We start from the raw sequence: 23,252 nt of genomic DNA on the forward strand, positions 1-23,252 counted from the left end.
GCCTGGGCAACAGAGCAAGACTCCAAAAAAAAAAAAAAAAAAAGAAAAAAATGTGAAACAGAAGACAAATTAAACCAAAATAGGTAGAAGAAAGAATAAAGGTCAGAGCAGATATCAATGAAATAGAAAGAAAACAAAAACTTACGAAACCAAAAGTTAGTTCTTTGAGAAGATCAATAAAATTGATAAACCTCTAGCCAGATTGACCAAGTTAAAAAGAGAAGCCTGAAATTACCAATATCAGGAATGAGTGAAGTTATGTCACCAGAGATCCACAGGTAATAAAAGAAATATTACAAACAACTTTATGTCAGTAAACTTAAAAATTTAGATTAAATGGAAAAATTTCTTCAAAGAAACAAAATACCAAAGCTTACATAAGAAGAAATAGATAATCTGAATAGATCTATACTATTAAAGAAATGGAATTTGCATTTAAAAACCTTCCCTTGAAGAAAATCTCCAAGCCCAGATGGCTTCACTATTGAATTCTAGTAAAGATTAAGGAATAATTTTAACATCAATTCTATACAAACTCTTTCAGAAAATGGAAAAGGAGGGGATACTTACCAACTCATTCTATGAGGCCAGCATTACCCAGATACCAAAACCACACAAAGACTAAAACTATAAACTAGTTGCATTCATGAACACAGATACAAGAATTATAATAAAAATTTTAGTAAATCAAATCCCGTAATATGTAAAAAGGATTGTATATCATAACCAAGCAGGATTCATCCCAGGAATGCAAAGATTTATTTAACATGAAAAGTAACATAATTCACTATAAAAAAAAAAAAAAAAAAAAAAAAAAAAAAAAAAAAAAAAAAAAAAAAAAAAAAAAAAAAAAAAAAAAAGGCATTTGAAAAAAATTCAACATCCAATCCTAAATAAAATCTCTAAGCAAATAAGGAACAGAAAGAAACTTCCTCAACCTCGTAACAGGCACCTAAAAAAAACCACTATCTATGGCTAACAGCATACTTAATGTTAAAAGACTGAATACTTCCCCTCTGAGATCAGGAATGAGAGAAGGATTTCCATTCTTACTATTTCGTTTTACCTTTCTTTTCTTTTTTTTGACAGAGTCTCACTGTGTTGCCCAGGCTGGAGTGCAGTGGTGCAATTTTGGCTCACTGCAACCTCCGCCTCCTAGGTTCAAGCGATTCTCTTGCCTCAGCCACCCAAGTAGCTAGGATTACAGATGTGCACTGCCACACCCAACTACATTTTGTATTTTTAGTAGAGACAGAGTTTCACCATGTTGGCCAGGCTGATCTCAAACTCATGGCCTCAAGGAACCTGCCCACCTCAGCCTCCCAAAGTGCTAGGATTAGAGGCATGAACCACCACCATCCCTGGTCCATTCCTACCACTTCTATTCAACATTGTATTGGAGGTTCTAACCAGTGAATCAGTCAAGAGAAAGAAGAGGTGGCTGGCTCACACCTGTAATCTCAGCACTTTGGGAGGCCAAGACAGGTGGATCACCTGAGGTCAGGAGTTCAAAGGCCAGCCTGGCTAACATCGTGAAAGCCCATCTCTACTAAAAATGCAAAAAAAATTAGCTGGGTGTGGTGGTGGGTGTCTGTAATCCCAGCCACTCAGGAGGCTGAGGCAGGAGAATTACTTGAACCCGGGAGTTGGAGGTAGCAGTGAGCCAAGATCGTGCCACTGCACTCCAGCCTGGGTGACATGAGTGAAACTCCATCTCAAAACAAAGCAAAACAAAAAAAGAAATAAAAGCCATTCAGATTGCACAGGAAGTAGGAAAAGTTTCTTTATTCTCAGAAGACATGATCATTTTTTGTAGATTCTATCAAAAAATAGAATCTACAAAAAAATCTACTAGAACTAATAAGTGAGTTTAACAAGGTTGCAACATACAGCCTCAATGTACAAAACTATACGTATTTCTATGTACTAGCAATAAACAATCAGAAATTGAAGTTTTTTGGCTGGGTGCAGTGACTCATGCTTACAATCCTAGCACTCTAGGAGGTTAAGCCAAGAGGATCGCTTGAGGCCAGGAGTTTGAGACCGGCCTTGGCAACACAGCAAGACTCCTGGGTCGATGAAAAAAAAATTTTTTTTAATTAGCCGGGTGTGGTATGCACTTGTATTCCTAGCTACTCGACCCCTGGAGTTCAGAGCTGCAGTGACCTATGATCGCACCACTGCACTCCAGCCTAGGCAACAGTGAGACCCCTGTCTCTTTTTTTAAAAAAAGAAAAAAGAAAGAAAATTTTTGAAACTGGGCATTGTAGCTCACACCTGTAATCCCAGCACTTTGGGAAGCCAAGGTGGGCAGATCACCTGAGGTCAGGAGTTCAAGACCACTCTGGCCAAGGTGGTGAAACCCCATCTCTGCTAAAAATTTTAAAACAGATTAGCTGGGCATGATGACACAACGCCTGTAATCCCAGCTACTTGCGAGGCTGAAGCAGGAGAATGGCTTGAACCCAGGAGGCAGAGGTTGCAGTGAGTTGAGATTGCACCATTGCGCTCCAGCCTGGGCGACAGAGAGACACTCTGTGTCAAAAAAAAAAAAAAGAAAGAAAATTTTTGAAAAATGCCATTTAGCATTAAAAAATGTGAAATACAAAAGGATTTATCTAACAAAAGTTTTTCACCCCAAATTGATCTAGATTCAACATATCCCAATCAAAATCTCAGCAAGCTTTTTTATAGAGTATATCAAATGACAAAAGAAGATATGAAACCATACAAACAGGTGGTACGATTTTTAACTCAACTAAAATTCGGCATTGAAAAAGTCTTTTGACAGTTTTCACAAAAGGCATAGAAAAAAAAAAAGAAAACAAAAAAGTCTTGGAAAAAATGGACTAAAATTGTTGGTAGAGGCTGTGTTTAGACCATGGCTTTAGACAATGTTTATTTTTATCCCTTTCCAAGTATTAAGTATCAGTAGATATTTATTTATTTTTCTGAGGGAGTCTTGCTCTGTCGCCCAGGCTGGAGTGCAGTGGCACAATTCACTGCAACCTCTGCCTCCTGGGTTCAAGCAATTCTCTTGCCTCAGCCTCCTGAGTAGCTGGGATTACTGGTACCCACCACCATTCCCTGCTTATTTTTGTGTTTTGGTAAAGATGGGGTTTCACCATGTTGGTCAGGCTGGTCTTGAACTCCTGACCTCAAATTATCTGTCCCCCCGGCCTCCCAAAGTGCTGGGATTACAAGCGTGAGCCACGCACCCGGCCAAGTATCAGTAGATATTTATTAACTACTATACTAATAAACATTTGTTTAAGTTGGCTACCAAATGACCATTTTGCTAAAAAATATAAAACTTTTTATAATTAAAGATACCTCCATATGCAAATCATACAATACAGAAACTATCCTAAGAATTTTTAGAAAAATTTAGAGAGCTGTTTTCAGAAATGATCAGTTGAAATTTCACGAGTGAAAAAGATCTAAACTTACCGATAACCTCAGGACACCAAAATTGGCAAAATCATAAATGAGTATCTGGTAGAACAGTTCTTCACTGGAAATAAAAATGAAGTGACTTTAAGGAAAAGCTGAATTCATGCTTGAGATGTAAGTAGTTGGGACAAAATGGGAGAAGTAATCCCTGAAACACGGATAAGTCAGAAATAGTTCTGCCTGGCTGTGGAATCTGGCTAACAGTCTAACAAAATCTCTTACCCCTCCAAAGAGCTGGGATGCCCAAAGCCTTCAACCAAGGCTTTGAGTGGCCAGCCTCTAACAGACAGGTTAGAGCACTAAGACCAAGTCTGACTTGCTACCACTCATGTTCTGTCCCTAGCCTGGCACTATAGAAGGTTTCTGACACTCTGCAGTAAAATTTAAAAAGTTTTTTGTCTGCTTACCTTTCTCCCACTTACAAAGAATCCAATAAATCGCTTTTTTCTTTTTTCAACTTATTATTAAAAATTAAATGAAATGTACAGGGAGGGCAGGGAGTCTTCCTAAATAATCAAAAGTAGACATAAGGCAGGATTATACTACAATGACAAGCAGTTTAGGATGATACACTGGCTGGCAATAGATCAAAAGCAGCTATGAAGTGTATATTGAATTACTTCCAGAAACACAATGGGAATAAATGCCACATTTATATGGTACTTTATAGCTCTCAAAACACATTGAACCACCCAGACTTGCTTAAAGACTTCTTCTCATCAAAGCAGACAAAGCACCTGCTATGCCTGCATTTTGGTGGGGAAACTGAAGCACCTATTGAGTAGCTGACTTGTTCCATGTCAGTTAGTAAAGTGCCAAAGCAAGGCCTTGAATCCAGATATTGAACTCTGAACCCAGTTCTCTCCTTATGTTTTTCTACCTCCTTACTGGAAAATCATCCACATTCATTAACAGCTGCAATTCTGGGTCTGGCCTGGATTTTTATCTGTGAGATGAAAGAACATGAATGCAACTGTGATTTGGGGCCTTGGAGGTCATTCCCTTAGACATGTTGGAAAAGAAAAAAGCAAGGGGAGTAGAATTCCCAACAAATTAAAAAGTGACAGCTCACTATACAAGCCCAATTATTCTCAAAGCAGACAAGGAATTTGAACAGAGCTGCACCAAACAGGTTTCTGAGCCTGGGAGGAATGAGTTCTGAATACATACAAGGAGGTACATGTGCTAACAGGAAGCTTCTGGACTGGGGCAGTTTCAAGGGATGGTGAATAGGTTTCTATCTCATGTACCAACTCCAAGCAATGTATAGTGGCTGTTCCACTTACAGGGCCAATAAGCACTCTGAGGCCACAGCAGGGCTTAGAGGGAGAGTCTCACAGTAGATAGGTGATGGTGGCAGCATCCTCCCATATGCATTACCTACTTGAGAACAGATTTAATACAGGTTCTAGACTCAATAGGAGCTCATCCACCAAGGTCCCTGAAAACAATCAACAGATATGTTGCCAGCCATGCAACAGTCAAATGAAACTGCTGGGGTCACCTTTCCTGTGCTGATCAAGCCCACTAGCTCACTTGGTGGCTGGAGTAAGCCTTTACTCCATTCTCAAAGCTGGGAGGAAAGAAGGCATCAGGTCTTTCTCTTGCATCACCCACAGTACTGTGTTGCACACAGCAGATACTAGAATTATCTAGCAGCATCAAACCCTCACCAACTGGTTCACTACATTTACAGGGCACTGAGCAACTACCAAGGACTAGGCTTCTTAGATTATTTCTTACCTTCACAAACAAACAAAACCCCTGCATGGTAAGTAGTAATATCACAACTTACAGCTGAGAAATCTGAGACACAGATTAGGAAAGTAACTTGTCTACAGCCAAATAAATGGGAAATGGTAGAGTCTGGATTTGAAACCACATCTGTCTGACTCCAAAGCCTGTGCCCGCCCAACTACCTCATGCTGCTCTTAGCTTCTGTGCCTGCGCTCCCTGGACCATTGTTCTAGCAGCTCTGCTTGTTCACACACTCACTGATTTACCTAAGCTTGGTGGTGTTGAGAAGGTATAACTTGGTCTGATGCTGTGCCAAGGCCCACTGAGGATTCACACAGCCCACGAAGGAGTGGTTATGCAACATCTCCCGCAGAACTGCAAAACAAAAAATAAGAACAAAAAACAGGTAAGTAATGGGATCCTACCGACCTCCCTCCACAGCCCAAAGCACCAAGCACCAGAACGAGAGACACCAAATAAGCAAAGAGGCCTGAATTGAGACTCCTGCTGAAAACAAACACAAACGAGGACTTATAACTAATCTTTTTTTGTTGTTTTTTGAGACGGGGTCTTGCTCTGTCGCCAGGCTCGCAATCTCAGCTCACTGCAACCTCCGCCTCCCGGGTTCAAGCAATTCCCCTGCCTCAACCTCCCGAGTAGCTGGGACTACAGGTGTGCGCCACCATGCCCAGCTAATTTTTTGTATTTTAGTAGAGATGGGGTTTCACCATGTTGGCCAGGATGGTCTCGATCTCCCGACCTTGTGATCTGCTCACTTCGGCCTCCCAAAGTGCTGGGATTACAGGAATGAGCCACCATACCCGGCCAACTAATCTTTTAACATGCAACAAGGAATTGCTGAAAGATTAAAGACCACTCAAGGATCAAAATCTAAGACAAAGCAAGAACTCAGAGAGGTAATGAGATCTCTGAAGTCAAGAAGTCAACTTTATCCAGACACTAGAGAAACCTCAGGAATCATGAACGTTAGTCTTCACAGGCTCTGAAGGTGGCAAAAGGAGGACAAAAGCATGGAATGGTTTCACATGGAGAATTCTAATAGGAGACCACTTCCCCAACACATGAAGCTGAGACTCCAAGGGTTGCACCCCAGTGAAAAAGAAAGCCATACTACTATGCCCATGGTGGGGGCTCCCTCAAAGGGCAGTTAAGCAAAATTGCCACCTCTAGCCTTGATGATGGAAGAAAAAAACGACACCCCGTGAATTTGTAATCAGAAACGGGTCTTCACATGCTTTCGCAGCCAGAATTCATGCTAAACAGGTTGCCGGAACACCTTAAGCAGAGATTTTAATCTAAACTGATTTGGGGCTAACCGTTCCCCCAATTTCCTAGTTGAATCAAATGCAGATTCTCTCTGCAGAAATTCATTGTCAATCCAGGCTTCAAGTAATTCCCCACAGATAAAGTACAAGGAATTAAGTTACAAAATTACTAATCACAAAAAATGCCCCATGAATGAGAATCCAGAAGGATCCACAGAATGAGATCTGTAAAGGTTTCAGGAACTAGAAAGATCAGCAAGTAACAGGAAATAAGTATGTCAGCATACTCAAGAAGTATTAAAACCATGAGTAAGCAGCAGGACACTATCCACTATCTCCTGGGATCAAGATTTCCAAAAGAGCACATAAAATTTCTAAAAATGAAAAATACAGGGCACGGTGGCTCACGCCTGTAATCCCAGCGCTTCGGGAGGCTGAGGCGGGCGGATTTAAAAGCCAAGTTGATACTATTAGGAGGTGGAGCCTTTGGGAGATGATTAGGTCTTTCCTTATAATTGTGATTAGTGGGATTAGCTGTTATGAAAGAAACTCCAGAGAGCTAGCTATCCCCTTCCACCATGTAAGGATACAGCTAGAAGGCACTATGCATGAGGAAGCAGGCCCTCACTAGATACTGAATCTGCCGGTGCCTTGATCTTGAACTTCCCAGTTTTGTGCTCGCTTCGGCAGCACATACACTAAAATTGAACTTCCCAGTTTTTAGAACTGTGAGAAATAAACTTCTATTGTCTATAGGCCACCTAGTCGAAGGTAATTTACTATAGCAGCCTGAAAAAACTAAGCCACCAAAGGCCCCAATAAAGATTCAGGAAAACCATAAAACATCTACAGGAAAGAATTATGATCAAATAATATGTGGTAAATCCAAACAAACTGAGTATCAATAACAAGTATCAAAGAACAAGTAGATACAGGCATACCTCTGAGATATTGTAGGTTCAGTTTCAGACTACTGCAACAAAGTCAATATCACAATAAAGCAAGTCGTGAAATTTTCTGTTTTTCAATGCATATAAAACTTATGTTTATGCCACACTACTAACAGACTTGCTCTATGAAGGGGCCAATCTTCAACAAGTAACAAATGCAGTATCTGTGAAAATCAATTCCAGGTGGGCTAGAGGCTTCAGTATGAGTCTTTTAGGACACAATCTAAGAGTGTATCTTTAATTATCGCAAAGTTAGGAAGGATTTCTTAAGCTAAAAAGCCAATCTATAAAGAACAATTGCCTATATTAAATCTAATAATTTCTGTTCCTAAAACAAGTATTCATTTTAAAGAGTTACTAGATGATCCCTAAACTAGGGGAAGATATTTTCATGTAACTGATTACTATCTAGACTATATCAAGAACTTCAAAAATTAATTAGAAACGCCCCCCCAAAAAAGCCATCAAATAATGGGTAAAAAACTTGAACGGGCACTTACCAGTTGAGGAAATATACTTATTTATTAACTGATTATTTATTTATTGCTCTGTTGCCCAGGGTGGAGTACAGTGGTACAATCTCAATTGACTGCAACCTCACCTCCCTGGTTCAAGTGATTCTTGTGCCTTAGCCTCCCAAGTAGCTGGGATTACAGGCATGCGACACCACACCCAGCTAATTTTTGTATTTTTAGTAGAATTTTGCCACGTTGACCAGGCTGGTCTTGAACTCCTGGCCTTAAGTAATCTGCCCACCTTGGCCTCCCAAAGTGCTGGGATTATAGGCGTGAGCCACCGCGCCTGGATGAAATACACTTAACTTTATTACAACCAAAAAAATGGAAATAAAAACTACCATCAGATACCGTTTCATAATCACCAAACTGGTAAAAGTCTGACAATATAAAATAATGGACAGAAATTAGAGCAAATGCCACATCTGTAAATTGTTGGTGATAATATAAATAAATATGACCCCTCTGGGAAACAATCAATAACTCTCTTAAATAGATAACCCAGAGCTTCTTATCCAGTATGCCAGGCCATTGATCAACCCATATGAAGCTGGGAACCAGGGAAGCATGTGGAGAGACAGGGACCGAGGCCATGTGAGCGCTCCCACTGTCCTTCAACAGAAGAATGAATGAACTGCATATTCATGAAGCAGAAACTATATTACACAGAAAACGTAAACCAGAGTTGTACATAACAAGATGGATAAATCTTAGGAATATATGTGTAGCTATATATAAATTGCAGAAAAATGAAACTTACAGTGTAATTCTACTGTTATAAAATCTAACGCTTGCAAAACTAAACAGATTTTTAGGAATACAAATACAGGTGATAAAATTATAATAAAAAGAAAGGAAATAATAATTCCAAAATTTAGAATAGTAATCACCTTTAGGGAAGAAGGGCAGGGGATGGCGCAGGGAAGCAGCACATAAGAGCCTCAAAGATGATGGTAATGGCTGACTTCCTGGAAAGGTGCTATTCTCACAAGTGTTCATGTTTTTCTATAGCTGCTACATATATTTTGTAAATATGATTTTTAAATTTACCAATGTATCTATGTGTGTATGCACATATATATATTTGTGCATATATCTATGTGTGCATATATATATATATATTTTTTTTTTTTCATGAACTAAGTAAAAATATCACCAGCTAAAAGGAAGAGAGTGGACAAGAGAGGCTGGAGAAAATAGGGCATGGGTCATAGCACAACAATTATATATCATGGTTTTAATATACTTGTTTTTTAAGCTTTGGCATCACAAGTGAATTCTCACAGTATTATAGAAGTTCTGCAATACTATCCCTTCCTCCATAAAAAGAGGTTTATTTTCTTCATTTTTAGAATAAGTATTCCCCTCTGTTCCCACTGGAAACTCAATGTCTCTACAGGATGTTCTGCGTAGGCGGAAAATGATTATTTTAAAAGCTGGAGAACATTAAATAATCCTGAATAATGAGGCACTGGAGGAAAGGGACAGCAGTGTAATCCACTAGAACAGTCAGAGATTTTCCATACAGAATGTTCACAGACCACTCTGACACATCCAGAGCTACTGAAGCGCAGCCCTGCCAGCAGGACAGGGAAGGGAGGCGGCACCACCAAGCACAGGCCTTTTCTTCCTTGGGCATTGTAAGGCTTCTTGGACCTCTTCACAGCCTCTTAGCAGGACTTAACCTATATTTCATCCCTAACCTAAATGTCCCCACAGTGCTGGTCCGTAGGCATTTCCCTGCCATTCTGTGAACAGTAAAATGGGACAAAATCCGTCTGTGCTTCAAAGCCTAACCACCCATCTGAGTTCATAACCAAGGCCTTGAGTCTCAGCGTGTTTTTCTGAGAAGCAGCAAGGAAAACCAAACCTGAAGAAAGGGCGATCAGTCCTCTAGTTCCTAATGCTCACTTGCAGGGTAAACGCCATCTCCTGCTGGCTGCCTTCCAGTGGCCACTGTATGCCAGTGTCTTTGCTGCTGCCAGAGATAATCAAGATACCCTTCCTTTCCTCTCAGGAGATCTCACCCTGGCTTCCTGCTGAACTGGCCTTATATCTCTATTAGAGGATTTCTTTCATTCTACCTAATGTTGCAGCCAGTTTTTAATTAAACAATTCCCATACAACAGCATGGTATTCTTTAAGGCAGGGGTCACGGTTTATCCATTTAACTTCCTACTTCTGAGCTTGGCATGGTGCATTCTGTACAGAGAAGATACTTGACAAATGTTCACTGAACTGATTTCTTGTACCAAAAACACCGGTTACCTGGTAATGAACCACGAGTATATATATTCAGACTGAGGACAGTTCACCAAGGAGCAAGAAAATAAAATGAAGTGTGGATATCTGGAATGTTAAGGGCGCTTTCACTTTAAATGGTAGCAAATAGCTTATGACATTTCTTAACCCCATTAATTAACAGATCAAAATTATGGGACTAGCAGTAAGTAAATTCAGTCGTTACTAATCCCTGAGATGAGCCTTATTCCATAGAATGCTTGCTTGGATACTGGAACCTGTCAAAAGTACCCTCACCTGTTAACTGCAAGTGTGTCCACCATGGATGGGTAAATCCCTAGACTCAAGAGAGCTGTCTAACTGAATATTCAACTTTGATATCCCTTTAAAATAAAGACTCTAGGGCTTTACCTCCCAGGCTGCTCCTTTCAATCACTGACTCGCTCCCTTAGCAGATATCTGCTGAGTACACAAGCCAGGCACTCTGCTGGGCACCAAGGACGAGGTGTTGAGCTCCACAGACATGATCACTGCACAGACAACAGATAATCACACAGGCACAACTAAGAAAACTGTTACAAGGAATGTATCTCTTACTTTTTTCCTGGCCTTGGGAACTTCATCAGGGAGGAGCCAGACTGCTGGTCTATTAAGGTTAGTGCTCTTCCTCGCCAAATCTGAGTCTCAGTCAAATCCCTATACAGCAGTCAACTCAAAGAGAATCAGCTTCTCCCAGCTTGGGGCTCTGGGTGTCAACCAGATACCAGCAGGTAGGGTTCATGTCGGAGGCCCCTCCCCTTAATCTGTGCCTTATAGATTATAAAGCACACACAAAGTATCTTAAGTGTTCATCACAACAGCCCAGTAAGGGCTGCAGTGTAGCACATTTTACAAAGCACGAAAATCATGCCCAAAATAGTGAATAAATTTCTGTCTGGCCTCTGAATGGTGCAGGTGGTGGGAGCTTCAGAGGAGTTCTGGCTCCAAAGCAAGAGACCATTCCATTCCCCGCGGCACAGACAATGAATCTATCTGTAAAACCCAACACCAGCATGTTTGAAAACACCAGCGTGAGTTGATGGAATCAGAATTACATGGCGTGCTTGTACTGCATAGGCTGTTGACCTGGTTATGCATCTGGGCTTCCTGCATGAAGGCCACTGCCAGTAGCAACCCACCATCAACAAGGCATGAACCTGGGCCTGTTTTTGATTGTGGGGATGTTGCAATTAGTCTGTCCTCTCCATTTTCTATTCCACTTTCCTCATCTTTAAAACAGAGAAAACGGCATCTGCTCTGTCTCCCTCACAAGACTATTCTTTAATTAGATGAGATACTGTGTAGGAATATACAATTTAGAATCATTTATATGTATCATTTTAGCCTCAGCAAGACTCCAAAGCTGACCAAACTTGCGGCAGATTAGTTTTATTAATACATTGCACTGAAAACAGTTTGATACTACTCAGAAAGTAACTGACATTGTAACTTTCACCCCAGCCTGCTATGCATAAGGGAGACAAACCCTTAAAGAAAACTCACAAATTCCAAACTGAGGGAGTCTGTCCATTAAAACCACTGTAAGGAAGACTGCTAAATGCATCAAGTAACAGCTCACCTTTATGTAAAAGCATTTTAAAAGTTCCCAGCTTGAAAGCTAACAATGATGGAAGGGAAGAGCAACTAGAGTAAATCATGGAAATAAAAACCAGAAGCCAATTGGCAGCCCCTTCTACAACTGTCAAACCTCAGTCATAGGAAGTTTGTATCTGCCCAAATGGAGAGAAGACCTGTGGGTCTTCTCCCACATGAAAACAAAGGCCCAAAATGCTAAGAAAAGGAAATGAATGTAAAAAGGCAAGTTGAAGCCTTCTGAATTTGCTTAGACAAGTGACTGAGACAGAAAACATTTAAGAAACCACTGAGTCAGAAGCAGCTGTTTTAAAAGGTTAGGGACTAGTGGGAAAGGCATAGAACTGCTCCTTGGCTACTCTTTCCTTTGAAAAATTAAACCAGATTGTCATATTTTAAGATACACTTTGTAACAGTTTTGAAATTTGACTACTTTTAGAAATGTTTAATAGGCCAGGTGTGGTGGCTCACATCCATAATCCCAGCACTTTGGGAGACAGAGGTGAGAGGATCACTTGAGCCTAGGAGTTCAAGACCAGCCCAGGAAACATGGCAAAACCCTGTCTCTACAAAAAAAAAAAAATCAGCTGGGCATGATGGCACATGCCTGTAATCACAGCTACTCAGGAGGCTGAGGTGGGAGGATCACCTAAGCCCAGGGAGGTTGACGCTACAGTGCGCCATGACCGCACCACTGCACTCCAGCCTGAGTGACAGAGCAAGACCCTGTGTCAAAAAAAAAGTATAACAGATGAAAAATAGAAAGGTCACTGCAAAATTGTCAAGTACAGAACTGCCTACCAGAGCCCTGGACAATTATGTGTACACTTAGAGCACTGCTGTCTCACTCATAAAGTGGGGTCTGGATTGTTGTCTGCGCTAATTCACTGTTATATACCTCAATCACTGGGTTGGTTCATCCTTTAGAGGTGACTAGCCTCACCTTTTAATTCCTAAAACCATTATTTTAGTTTGGAAGGAACAGGGATCAAGATAGAGTTCTATATTCAGATATTCTCAAAAGCTATTTCTGACAAAGATGATAATGATTTATTACTTTGTCTTCAGCATATAAAAGTATCAACTCCTTGCTCTGTAACAAGTGTTATTATTTACATTTTATCTCTAATCAGCACCATGATCTTTAAGGGTAAAATTAATTTCACTTTATAGGTAAGAAAGAACTGAGGCATAGAAACGTTAGGTCAGGAGTCCAAGGTCACACAAGAGACATGGTAGTGCCAGGATTTGAGCTCATGGCTACCTCCCAAGCCTGTGCACTTTCAGCAACAGGACATGCCATTCAGTACACAAGATAAGAATTTTGCTGACCACTACACTGCTCTTAGCAAACTGGCGAAATGACTGATTTTACTCTGACTCCTATGATTTAACAAGAATACCAATTAATGCTAATTGAAATAAACAGATTATTTTTCTCCCTTTTCTCCCAATCAAAAATTGTCTTTAAGCTGATGCTATTGTGGGCTAGTAAAGGAAGAGGAGTTTGCCCAGCAAAACTAGTGGCCACTCTGACAACACAACTGCTTTCTGTATTTCCAGAACCCTAGCAGTTGAGGCCGCAGCATTTACGTACTCTCATGTCCTCGCTCATTAATTTCTTCCTGGAGACTCAAAACACTGGTGAGGTTAATGATCCTTCTCCGGGGGGTACAGGCTGCAGTCATGTCCTTTCCGGAATCATCTTCCACCATATCCACATCAGAATCTTCCCGATGTCTCTTTCTGCAATGAAGAAAAGGAAGTGACAGATCATTACTATTCTCTTTTGTTTTTAAATTTAGCCAAATTTTGTGTGTTGCATTTTGGAGAAACAAGCAACTTCTCTGTGCTGGCTCTACAGATCTGTGGATAAACCCGTGCTGGTGGCAGGCCAACAAGATCAATCTGTTCTCTGGTGACTGCTTATCTGACAACCATCAGATGCCAGCAGCTGGCCACACAGCCAATGTAGCAGGACTTTGGAGTACAGCTTTTGATGCATTTCTGCAGCCTCTGAGCTTGCTTGCTCAAGGCCCATACAGCTGCAGGGCCTTGAACAAGTAAGCTGAATTTGTCGTCTCATTCATTCATTCCTCCAACTATCCATCCATCAGACACTGCTATACACTAACTACACTGAGCAATGAACAAAACAGGTAAGATACCTATCCTCACAATGCTTACTTTTTTTTTTTTGAGACACAGTCTCTCTGTCACCCAGGTTGGAGTGCAGTGACATGATCTCAGCTGACTGCAGCCTCCACCTCCCAGGTTCAAGAGATTCTCATGTCTTAGCCTCCTGAGTAGCTGGGATTACAGGCGTGAGCCACCACGCCCAGCTTAGAGGTGACATCTGAGTTGAGACCTGAGTGACAGGAAGCCAAAGGCTTCCCAGACTGAGAGAACAGCAACAGCAAAAAGGGTAAAAAGCTCAGCCAGTTCAGATTAGCCACAAGAGCTGTGTGGCCAAAACACCACGTGGAAGAAGGAAAGCGGAGGGCAGGGCAAGGGTGGGGTGAGGGATTTAAGTTTTATCCCTAATGCAAAGAGAACCATGGAAACGTTCTCAGCAGAAAAGTGATATAATTTGATGTGGGGCTTACAAATAATTCTTTGACTTCTCTGTGGTAAATATCACTTACTTCTGCAAGTGAGGAACAAATGTAATACCTTCCCTGCAGGGATGATAAGAGCATTAAATGAGATAATGTATGTAAAGTATCTGGTAGACAGTAAATACTCATTAAATATTAGCTTCCTTTATTATTCCCTAGAAAACATTTTTTTTTTTTTTTTTTAGGACAGAGTATCACTCTGTCAGCCAGGTTAGAGTGCCGTGGTGTGATCACCACTCACTATAGTCTCAACCTCCTGGGCTCAAGTGATCCTTCTACCTGAGCCTCCTGAGTAGCTGGGACTACAGACATTTGCCACCATGCCTGGCTAATCTGTGTGTGTGTGTGTGTGTGTGTGTGTGTGTGTGTAACTCCCACGCCCGGCTAATCTCTCTGTATGTGTGTATGTGTGTGTGTAACTCCTGTGTGTGTGTAACTCGTGTGTGTGTATGTGTGTGTGTAACTACTGTGTGTGTGTGTCTTTAACTCCCATGCCCGGCTAATCTCTCTGTATGTGTGTCTGTGTGTGTAACTCCTGTGTGTGTGTATGTAACTCCTGTGTGTGTGTGTGTGTGTGTGTGTAACTCCCAGACTCAAGCAAGCCTTCTACCTTGGACTTTCAAAGTGCTGGGATTATAGGCCAATGAGCCCGGTTGGAAAAAACTTAGAAGTCATCTTGCTGGGCTTACTCAGAAATGAGCAAACTGAAGTAACACATTCCAGTTCAAACGGCTAATTAGTGCCATCATAGTATATGTGCAGCCTTAGGAAAATTCCTTCATCTTGAGCTCCAGGTTTCATACGAGTATACATTAAATAAAGAATATCCACCTTAGAGATTTTGAAATGGTCAAAATTAAATGACAATAGTAATAATTATTATTATTCCTGCTCCTTTTTTCCAGCTTTCTTTCACCACTAGCTCACAAACTTCAGGGGAGTTTTTGTTTTTGTCTTTTTTATTTGAGACAAGAGTTTTGCTCTTGTTGCCTAGGCTGGAGTGCAATGGCACAATTTCTGCTCACTACAACCTCCGCCTCCTGGGTTCAAGCAATTCTCCTGCCTCAGCCTCCCAAGTAGCTAGGATTATAGGCATGTGCCACCACACCTGCCTAATTTTGTATTTCTAGTAGAGATGGGATTTCACCATGTTGGTCAGGCTGGTCTCGAACTCCTGACCTGAGGTGATCCACCCGCCTCGGCCTCCCAAAGTGCTGGGATTACAAGCCTAAGCCACTGCACCCAGCCAGGGAGTTTTATAAATTAGATTCAGAAATTTTTTTTTTTCCGAAAAAAGTGAAAGCAGCTTTGGGTAGGATGAAAAAGAATCCTCCAGATATGTTAGGCTTCTCTCGCTAGCCATTTCTGTGGTTGAGGCTCTATCAAAATTCCTTACTAAAAATAAAAGATAAACCTACTTTATTTCTAGTATGTGTGTTTATTAAACTGGGCAACTATTCCACAATCTGAAGTGTTTTTAACTCATACTTGGAACTGTGGACATTTTAGTAATTTCAATGGACACCATGATGGGTGACTCTCAAGCCATGGTCAAAGGCAGACAGTAAACAAGGCCACAGCACCATTCCCGTGAAGGCAAAGGGCAAGTCTGGCAGAGAGAAGATGGAACTGATTCATGAAAAGCCAAAGTTAGAAGGCAGTTTTATTACAGAATAAAGGATAAAGGCTGTACTTTTCCCAAAAGGCCATACCTGGGATTGCCTGGGCTGGAAGAAGGTCCTCTCTTCTCTGACATTTCTGAAGTCCCCTTTGTTGTATCCCCCACCAGGCTCTGATTTTTGCCAGCCACTTCAGCAGGGGCTGGGAGTTCAAGCATCTCCTCATCTTGCTGCCTAGCCCTGCCACTAGAAATATCTGTCTTATCCTCTGGGACAATGGCCTGGGGCTGACTGGACAGTGGTTTGCTCAGAGGCTGCAGAAATGCATCAAGCTTCTGTTCTCGGGAATCTGTACGAACCATCTGGTGGGCATAGACCTTATCACCACTTCCAGAAGTAGAAGAGGAGGGCAGACTTGTGGATTTAACCATCTCCCCAGAGGGGCCAGCGAGTCCCGGTAGCAAAGTCTGTATTAAAAAGAAAAAAGAAAAAAAAAAAAAGATAGTGGAGAGACTCAGAATAAGGAGTATAGATATACAGGTCCCCAAACGGAGCAGTAGTAAGAAAGAAGGTAGAATGAGGTATAATTCTCATTGTTATAGAAGCAATCCTGCCTAAAATATGAAGTATAAAAGGTTTATAGGTATAAAATTCAAGAACTAAGCAAAATCCTTATAATCATAAAATTATTTTTAAATGGAAATATCAGTGTAAAATTCTCATATTTTTGTCTTGGGAGGGGCTACAGGCGTGAGCCCCTGTGCAGTAGAAGACTTTTTTATTGTGGTAAAATATATATAAATATATATAAAATTTACCATTTTAACCATTTTTAAGTGAGAGTTTGTGGCATTAAGTACATTTACACTGTTGTGCAACCATCACCACCAACTATCTCTAGAACTTTTTCATCTTCCCAAATTTGAAACTCTCTGTCCCCCATTAAACAATAATTTCCAGCTGGGCTTCGTGGCTCACACCTGTAATCCCAGCACTTTGGGAGGCCAGGGCAGGTGGATCACGAGGTCAGGAGATCGAGACCATCCTGGCTAGCACGGCGAAAACCCATCTCTACTAAAAATACAAAAAATTAGCCAGGCGTGGTGGTGTACACCTGTAGTCCCAGCTACTTGGGAGGCTGAGGCAGGAGAATCACTTGAACCCAGGAGGCGGAGGTTGCAGTGATCCAAGATTGTGCCGTTGCACTCCAGACTGGGCGACAGAGCAAGACTCTGACTCAAAAACAAAAACAAACCCAAAAAAACAATAATTTCCCATTTCTCCTTCCTCCGAGCTCCTGGCAACAACCACTCCACTGTCTATTTTAAATATATATATTTCCTAGCTCTGACCACTGGAAAGGCCTAAAAGTAATGACTACCCATTAGCAATGAGGACTCCCAGATCCCAGATTATAGTCTTTAAATACCATTTCCCACTAAAATGAACTAGAGCTCCTTAAAGAAAAGGCCTACTCCAGGACTTGGGCTGGGACAGTATAAATGTGCCTGCAACATCTTGTCAGAAACAAGGCAATTATCAAGACTAATGGAATTGGGTTAAAAGGTAGAGAGCACCAGCTCCAAGGGCTTGCTTCCATTGGAATAAGATGGGATAATTTGAACATCAAAAAGAAAAATGACTACAATTGATTAAAATATGTTGCTCTGTTAACAGCTATGACAAAATAGTGAAAGAGGGAAAAAGTGAAAGTGAGGAGAGAGAAGGAATAACAGAGGGAGAAAGGGAAACATCATTACATACCACTGGAAATTACTAGGACACCATTCATTCCTTCAAAAATTGATAGCTAGAGGGATATAATTCAGCATTTAGTCTTACTTTCTGGTAAGAACTATTTCAGGATAACCAAATAGCTATAAGAAGGGAAAGTTCTTCTATACCAAAAAATTATAGTCAATACAGAAGAAATTATAAAATCAGAAAATCATAATCTTACAATCTAATGAATTAACTGATTCAGGTAATGGTCACCAACTAAAGGCGAAACCATTAAGCTAAATGTTGATAAGTAACTTTACAATGAGGGAATCAGGTGGTCACCAGCTGAACCCACTGATGAATCTTATTACCAAAATGATATAATAAGACACCATGCACCTCCTGCTGGGGTACGATAAGAAGTACAGGGCCAATGGAAACAAAAAGGTACAGTGACTTTTCTAACTTCAGAGACTTAAAAGATTTTCAAGAGTCGTTATGTTAATTTCTGCTTCCCAAAACCCACATGTAAATTTTATAAATATATATATATATACAAGTATGTACTTAATATACATAGTATATGTATAACACCTGTTCCTTTCACTTGTCCAAGGCAGGACTCTAATCCAATTGTGAGTCATAAGACCCCTATTCCATAGGGGCATACCATGGAGGAAAGAACGGCCACAGAGAGGCCAAGAGAAGGGGAAACATATTATTGGTTTGGAGAGGGCCCGGACATTGGAATTTTCTAAAAGTTTCCCAAGTAATTCTAATGGCAGCCAGGGTAAAGAATACTGCACTGAACAAACAGGACTTACTGGGTTTAGACCATACCCTTTATGTCCAATCATATTTTGACCCTGTTGTCCATTTTTCAATCATGTGCCCGCCTAACTATGTCTCCATAAAAGGCCCAAGAAGATAGAGTTTGGGGGCTTCTGGAGAGTTGAACATGTCAAGGCTGACAGGAAAATGAATCAGAACTCATTCATGTGCTGGGAGTCAACTATATGGGGACAGAAGCTCCTGCGCTCCAGACCCTTCCAGACCTAGGCATGTGTAACTCTTTATTTGCCTATTTATTGGTATCTTTTGTTTGTTTGTTTTGAGACGGAGTTTCACTCTTGTTGAACAGGCTGGAATGCAGTGGCATATCTGCTCACCGCAGCCTCCGCCTCCCGGGTTCAAGAGATTCTCCTGCCTCAGCCTCCCCAGTAGTTGGGATTACAGGCATGCGCCACCACACCCGGCTAATTTTTGTATTAGAGACGGGGCTTCTCCATGTTGGTCAGGCTGGTCTCAAAATCCTGACTTCAGGTGATCCGCCCGCCTCAGCCTCCCAAAGTGCTGGGACTACACGCGTGAGCCACCACGCCCACCCTTATTGGCATCTTTTAAAATCTTTGTAATAAATCCAGAAAACTAAGTGTTTCCCTGAGTTCTATGAGCCACTCCAGCAAATTAATCAAAAACAAAGTGGGGGATCATGAGAACCCCGACTTGAAACTGGTTGGTCAGAACTTCTAGAGTCTTGGACTTGTGACTAGTGTCTGAAGCAGGAGACTAGGGGCAGTCTTGGGGACTGCACCCTCAACCTGTGGGATCAGATGCTATCTCCAAGTAGACAGTGTTGGAATTAAATTGGAGGAGGCCGGCTGGTGTCCACTGTGGAACTGCCTGCTTGTTTAGTATGTGGGGAGAAGCCCCCACACAAGTGGTCATAGAAGTCTTCTGAGTTGATTGTTACTATGGTGAAAGATTGGAGGAAAAGCACAGCAACCAAATATGATGAGTGGAATCCCCAGGGTTCCTGATTTCCATACCAAATGCATTCACTGCAAACCAGGGCTTTTGTTGTACTGGCCAAGATCAATGGAGTGCAAGGCACATGATGAAGAGCAGAAAGATGGTGGCTCCATGGCCAAAAAGATAGGAGCCAGTGTGACCTGCTGCTGGCAGGGAGAGAAGGTATTCTGACAACCCCTCTGAAAATAGAGAGCAGCAAGGAGACCACCAAGCTGGCGTCATGCACCAACTGAAAGAGGCAGGTCCTCTGATCCCTCTGAAGACAAACTGCTCAGGACTTATGCAGAGTTCTACTGGAAAATAAAATGTAATCTAACTAAACGAAGCTGACTAACCCAGGAAAAGACAAGGAGGCATGCTGAGAGATTCTTTTCCCCATGGAGCCACAGACTCAATGATCTCTGGCAAACCCCTTAGGCCTCAATTAGGGCAGAGCAAACGGCAATCTCTGGGCTAGGCAATGTGCTCTCCATCTTCCTTTCACACTTTGGGCCTTTCCTCCCACTCTCCATTAGCCAAACTATTTCCAAATCCTGGCAATTCTACATGCTCAACTATTAGTGAATGGGGCTACTTTCTATGTCTCAAGCCCCTCACCACTTCTACCAAATCATTGTAGGTTTCCATCTTGCTCCGCTCCAATCCATTCTGATATTGCAACCAGGGAGCTCTTCATAAAAGGCAAATGAGATCCCATCCAGCCAGTCACAGTAGCTCATGCCTGCAATTCCAGCACTTTGGGAAGCTGAGACAGGTGGATCACCTGAGGTCAGGAGTTCGAGACCAGCCTGGACAACATGGGGAAACCCTGTCTCTACTAAAAATACAAGATTAGCCAGGTATGTTGGCCTGTGCCTATAGTCCCAGCTATTTGGGAGACCGAAGCAGGAGAAACTCTTGAACCCGTGAGGCAGAGGTTGCAGTGAGCCAAGATCGTGCCATTGCACCCTAGTTGAAATCGAAACTCTTTAATTTCCTGATGAAAACCTCTCTCTTTGGCCTGAATTCTGCAGCCTCAATTACACCACTGCCACTCACCCTAACATACTCAGGCCCCAGCACAGCTTAACCCCAGCTGCGTATGACAGTACCTAGGGAGGCTTTTAAACAATCTTGATATCCAGACCCCACCATCCAAGAATGATTTATCAGTTTGGGGAGGGCCCAGACATTGGAATTTTCTAAAAGTTTCCCATGTAATTCTAATGGCAGCCAGGGTAGAGAACACGTCCCACTGCACTGAACTTTCAGATTCTCAAACACATGTTCTCTTGCACCTCCAGGCCTTTATCCTTGCCATTTCCTCTGCCAGAAACACTCTTTCCATTTCCCCTCCCTTTTGCCCACCAAATTCCTACTTAGCCTTTGGGTCCCAGCCTCCATGTCTCTTCCCTCCCTTTTGTGACTGTCCAAGTTCAGGACAGGGACCCCTCCTATATTCTCCCGAGTCTTTTTTTCTCTCTCATGGGATACATTCTCTAGCAGACCATGAGTGCCTCTGTGGAAGGCAGCAACATCTATGCTGCATCTCTGGGCAATCAACCCAGCATGTGTCTCCAAGAGGAGTCTGGATGTATATGTGCAGAGGGAGGCAGAATAAAAGGAGCAGTAAAGAGGCACAGAGCTTAAGTGAGCAACAACAGACATCAAACCAACTAACAGTTACTGGGCATTTTCTGTGTATCAGATAGTGCTCCAAGAGCCTTGCTAGACATGTTAACCCACTGGGGGCATGTGTGGTCTCATCTTGTCCATGGCACTACAAGGCACAGGGACTTATGGCCTCTATAAGACCTGGGGCTCATGTTGGTACCAGGAGTCAATCAATAACAGAGGAACAAGGGTTGGTTTCCAGACAGAACGTCTTCCTCCCACCTGCCACATACCCCTTTCAGATGTCACCAGTAGGAAGCTGTGAGGACTCCCTTCTTCTCTGCATCAACAATCTCCAGTGTGTGGGTTCCAAGGCTGCTGGGGCTGCCCTGGCTGGGTTTAATCTCACTGCTTAGTGCCCACGCCACCTTCCATCTAGATTCTTTCCAGGTGGATAACTGTGAATGTCCTTCTGAGAAGCATGTGTCTGCTTGGGAATTTTAAGTCTTCTATGAAGCAGGGTCTTACAGAAGTCTAGTTTCTGCTTCTAGGACCCAGCATAATCTAATGGAGAAAATACTTCTATATTGTAGTTTCAGTGTGCTTATGATGAACATCCTCCCCATGAATAAAAGGCTGCCGACAACCACATTATCTCAGAACCAGGAGAGTATACAGGAGATCATTTTATCCAACCTGCTTATCTTACAGATAGGAAAACAAAACTCAGATAAGTGAAGTGACTTAGAATAATAAGCACTTAGAAGCTGTACCAGACATTTGCTGTTCACTGACTGCTTATAACTATGCTTGAATGTGGGGATGACCCATTCCTTCATTACTGAGGGAGACATGGAGGCCAGGGAAGGTTAGTCATATGGCTGGTAACCCAGGTCTGTCCAACAGTAGAGCCTCCACTCTTTCTACTCTTCCTGCTGCCTCCCTGGAGCTTCACCCCTCCACTGTGCCCTATGTAGGTGGGACTAGCCTCCTCCTGAACAACTCCAGTGAAGAGCGCACTGAAGAGGCACCCTATTCTGTTTTCAGACAGCTCGTTTTCCTAGGAAGTTGGTCTAAGGTTCCAGACGGAGGCAAAGTGAGGAAGTGAGCTCTGGCATTATGACTCTAAGCCCAGGAACAACAGCACAATACCTTTATAACTAGGTTCAAAGAAGAAAATGTCAAAACTATCAAGGTAATACTTGCAAAGAAAGTTCCTAAGTAACAGGCAAAAATCTGGGCTCTCATGTCTGGCAGGGCACATTTCAAAGGTCCCAGAGAAGCAGCTGGATGAGAATCACCCTGACCTGGGTGAAGTACATCCTGGAGGAATTGGAGCCCAAGAGCTTGCTCTCGATGTGCTGCTGCACCCGCTCCAGGATGCTCTCCTCATGCAGGAAGTGAACTTCATGCTTCGTGGGGTGCACATTAACATCCACATTCTGGGGACTGATTTCTAAACTGGCAGGAAAAAAAGAGAACAATTACCTTAGATAGTGGGAGAGGGGAGAAAAAGTCCACATATGGTGTATTTGGTGGCCAGTAGATTTGGGGAGGCCAGATGACACAGTGGTCAAAACCTTAGGATCAAGTCTGAGTGAGTGAGTTTCACTATTAGCCCTGTTACTTAAGAGCTGTGTAGCTTTGCGTTAAGTTATATCATCTTTCTTTGCCTCAGTTTCTTCATTTGTAAAGTGGACATAACAGAATTACCTATCTCACAGGTTTATAGTGGGAATTAAATTCATGCCAAGTGCTTTAGATGTACCTGCCACATATACTATATGTAGAACTAGTGAAATTTTTTATTATGTGACCTTGGGCAAGTCACTTAACTTCTTAGTATCTGTTTTCTCCTCTGCAGCCATGAACAAGTCCCCTATTATATGAGAAAACAATATATGCAAGAACACTTTGTCAATAAAATGTGATACAAAAAGTCAATTTAGAGGCTACGCTAGCTATCAACTGATCGCCTTAGCTCTGAGTCCATCTTTCATTGCTTCCTCTGTGATAATGGAGGCTTGCAATGTGAAGCTTTGCCAGTAGAAGGTGCTAGAGAGGCTCAGGAGGA

The 23,252-nt window shown here is 42.0% G+C and overlaps 1 protein-coding gene across 13 annotated transcripts in view; it reads right to left on the minus strand.

Moving 5' to 3' along the window:
* MLH1 (mutL homolog 1) overlaps nucleotides 1-23,252 on the minus strand; it is a 55,202-nt gene that overhangs the window by 5,177 nt on the left and 26,773 nt on the right. For 12 of the 13 annotated variants that reach the window (XM_017508452.2, XM_037731332.1, XM_017508466.2 and 9 more), the window contains 5 exons: nucleotides 22,486-22,639; nucleotides 16,145-16,518; nucleotides 13,412-13,560; nucleotides 5,457-5,565; nucleotides 3,451-3,514 (listed from right to left, as the gene is read on the minus strand). In XM_017508452.2, coding sequence (XP_017363941.1) covers nucleotides 3,451-3,514; nucleotides 5,457-5,565; nucleotides 13,412-13,560; nucleotides 16,145-16,518; nucleotides 22,486-22,639 — 850 coding nt within the window. The remainder of the gene's footprint in view (nucleotides 1-3,450; nucleotides 3,515-5,456; nucleotides 5,566-13,411; nucleotides 13,561-16,144; nucleotides 16,519-22,485; nucleotides 22,640-23,252) is intronic. The other variant, XM_037731333.1, reaches the window with a different exon arrangement.

This window comes from Cebus imitator, unplaced genomic scaffold, assembly GCF_001604975.1.
Source record: "Cebus imitator isolate Cc_AM_T3 unplaced genomic scaffold, Cebus_imitator-1.0 Scaffold391, whole genome shotgun sequence".
Classification (NCBI taxonomy): Eukaryota; Metazoa; Chordata; class Mammalia; order Primates; family Cebidae; genus Cebus; species Cebus imitator.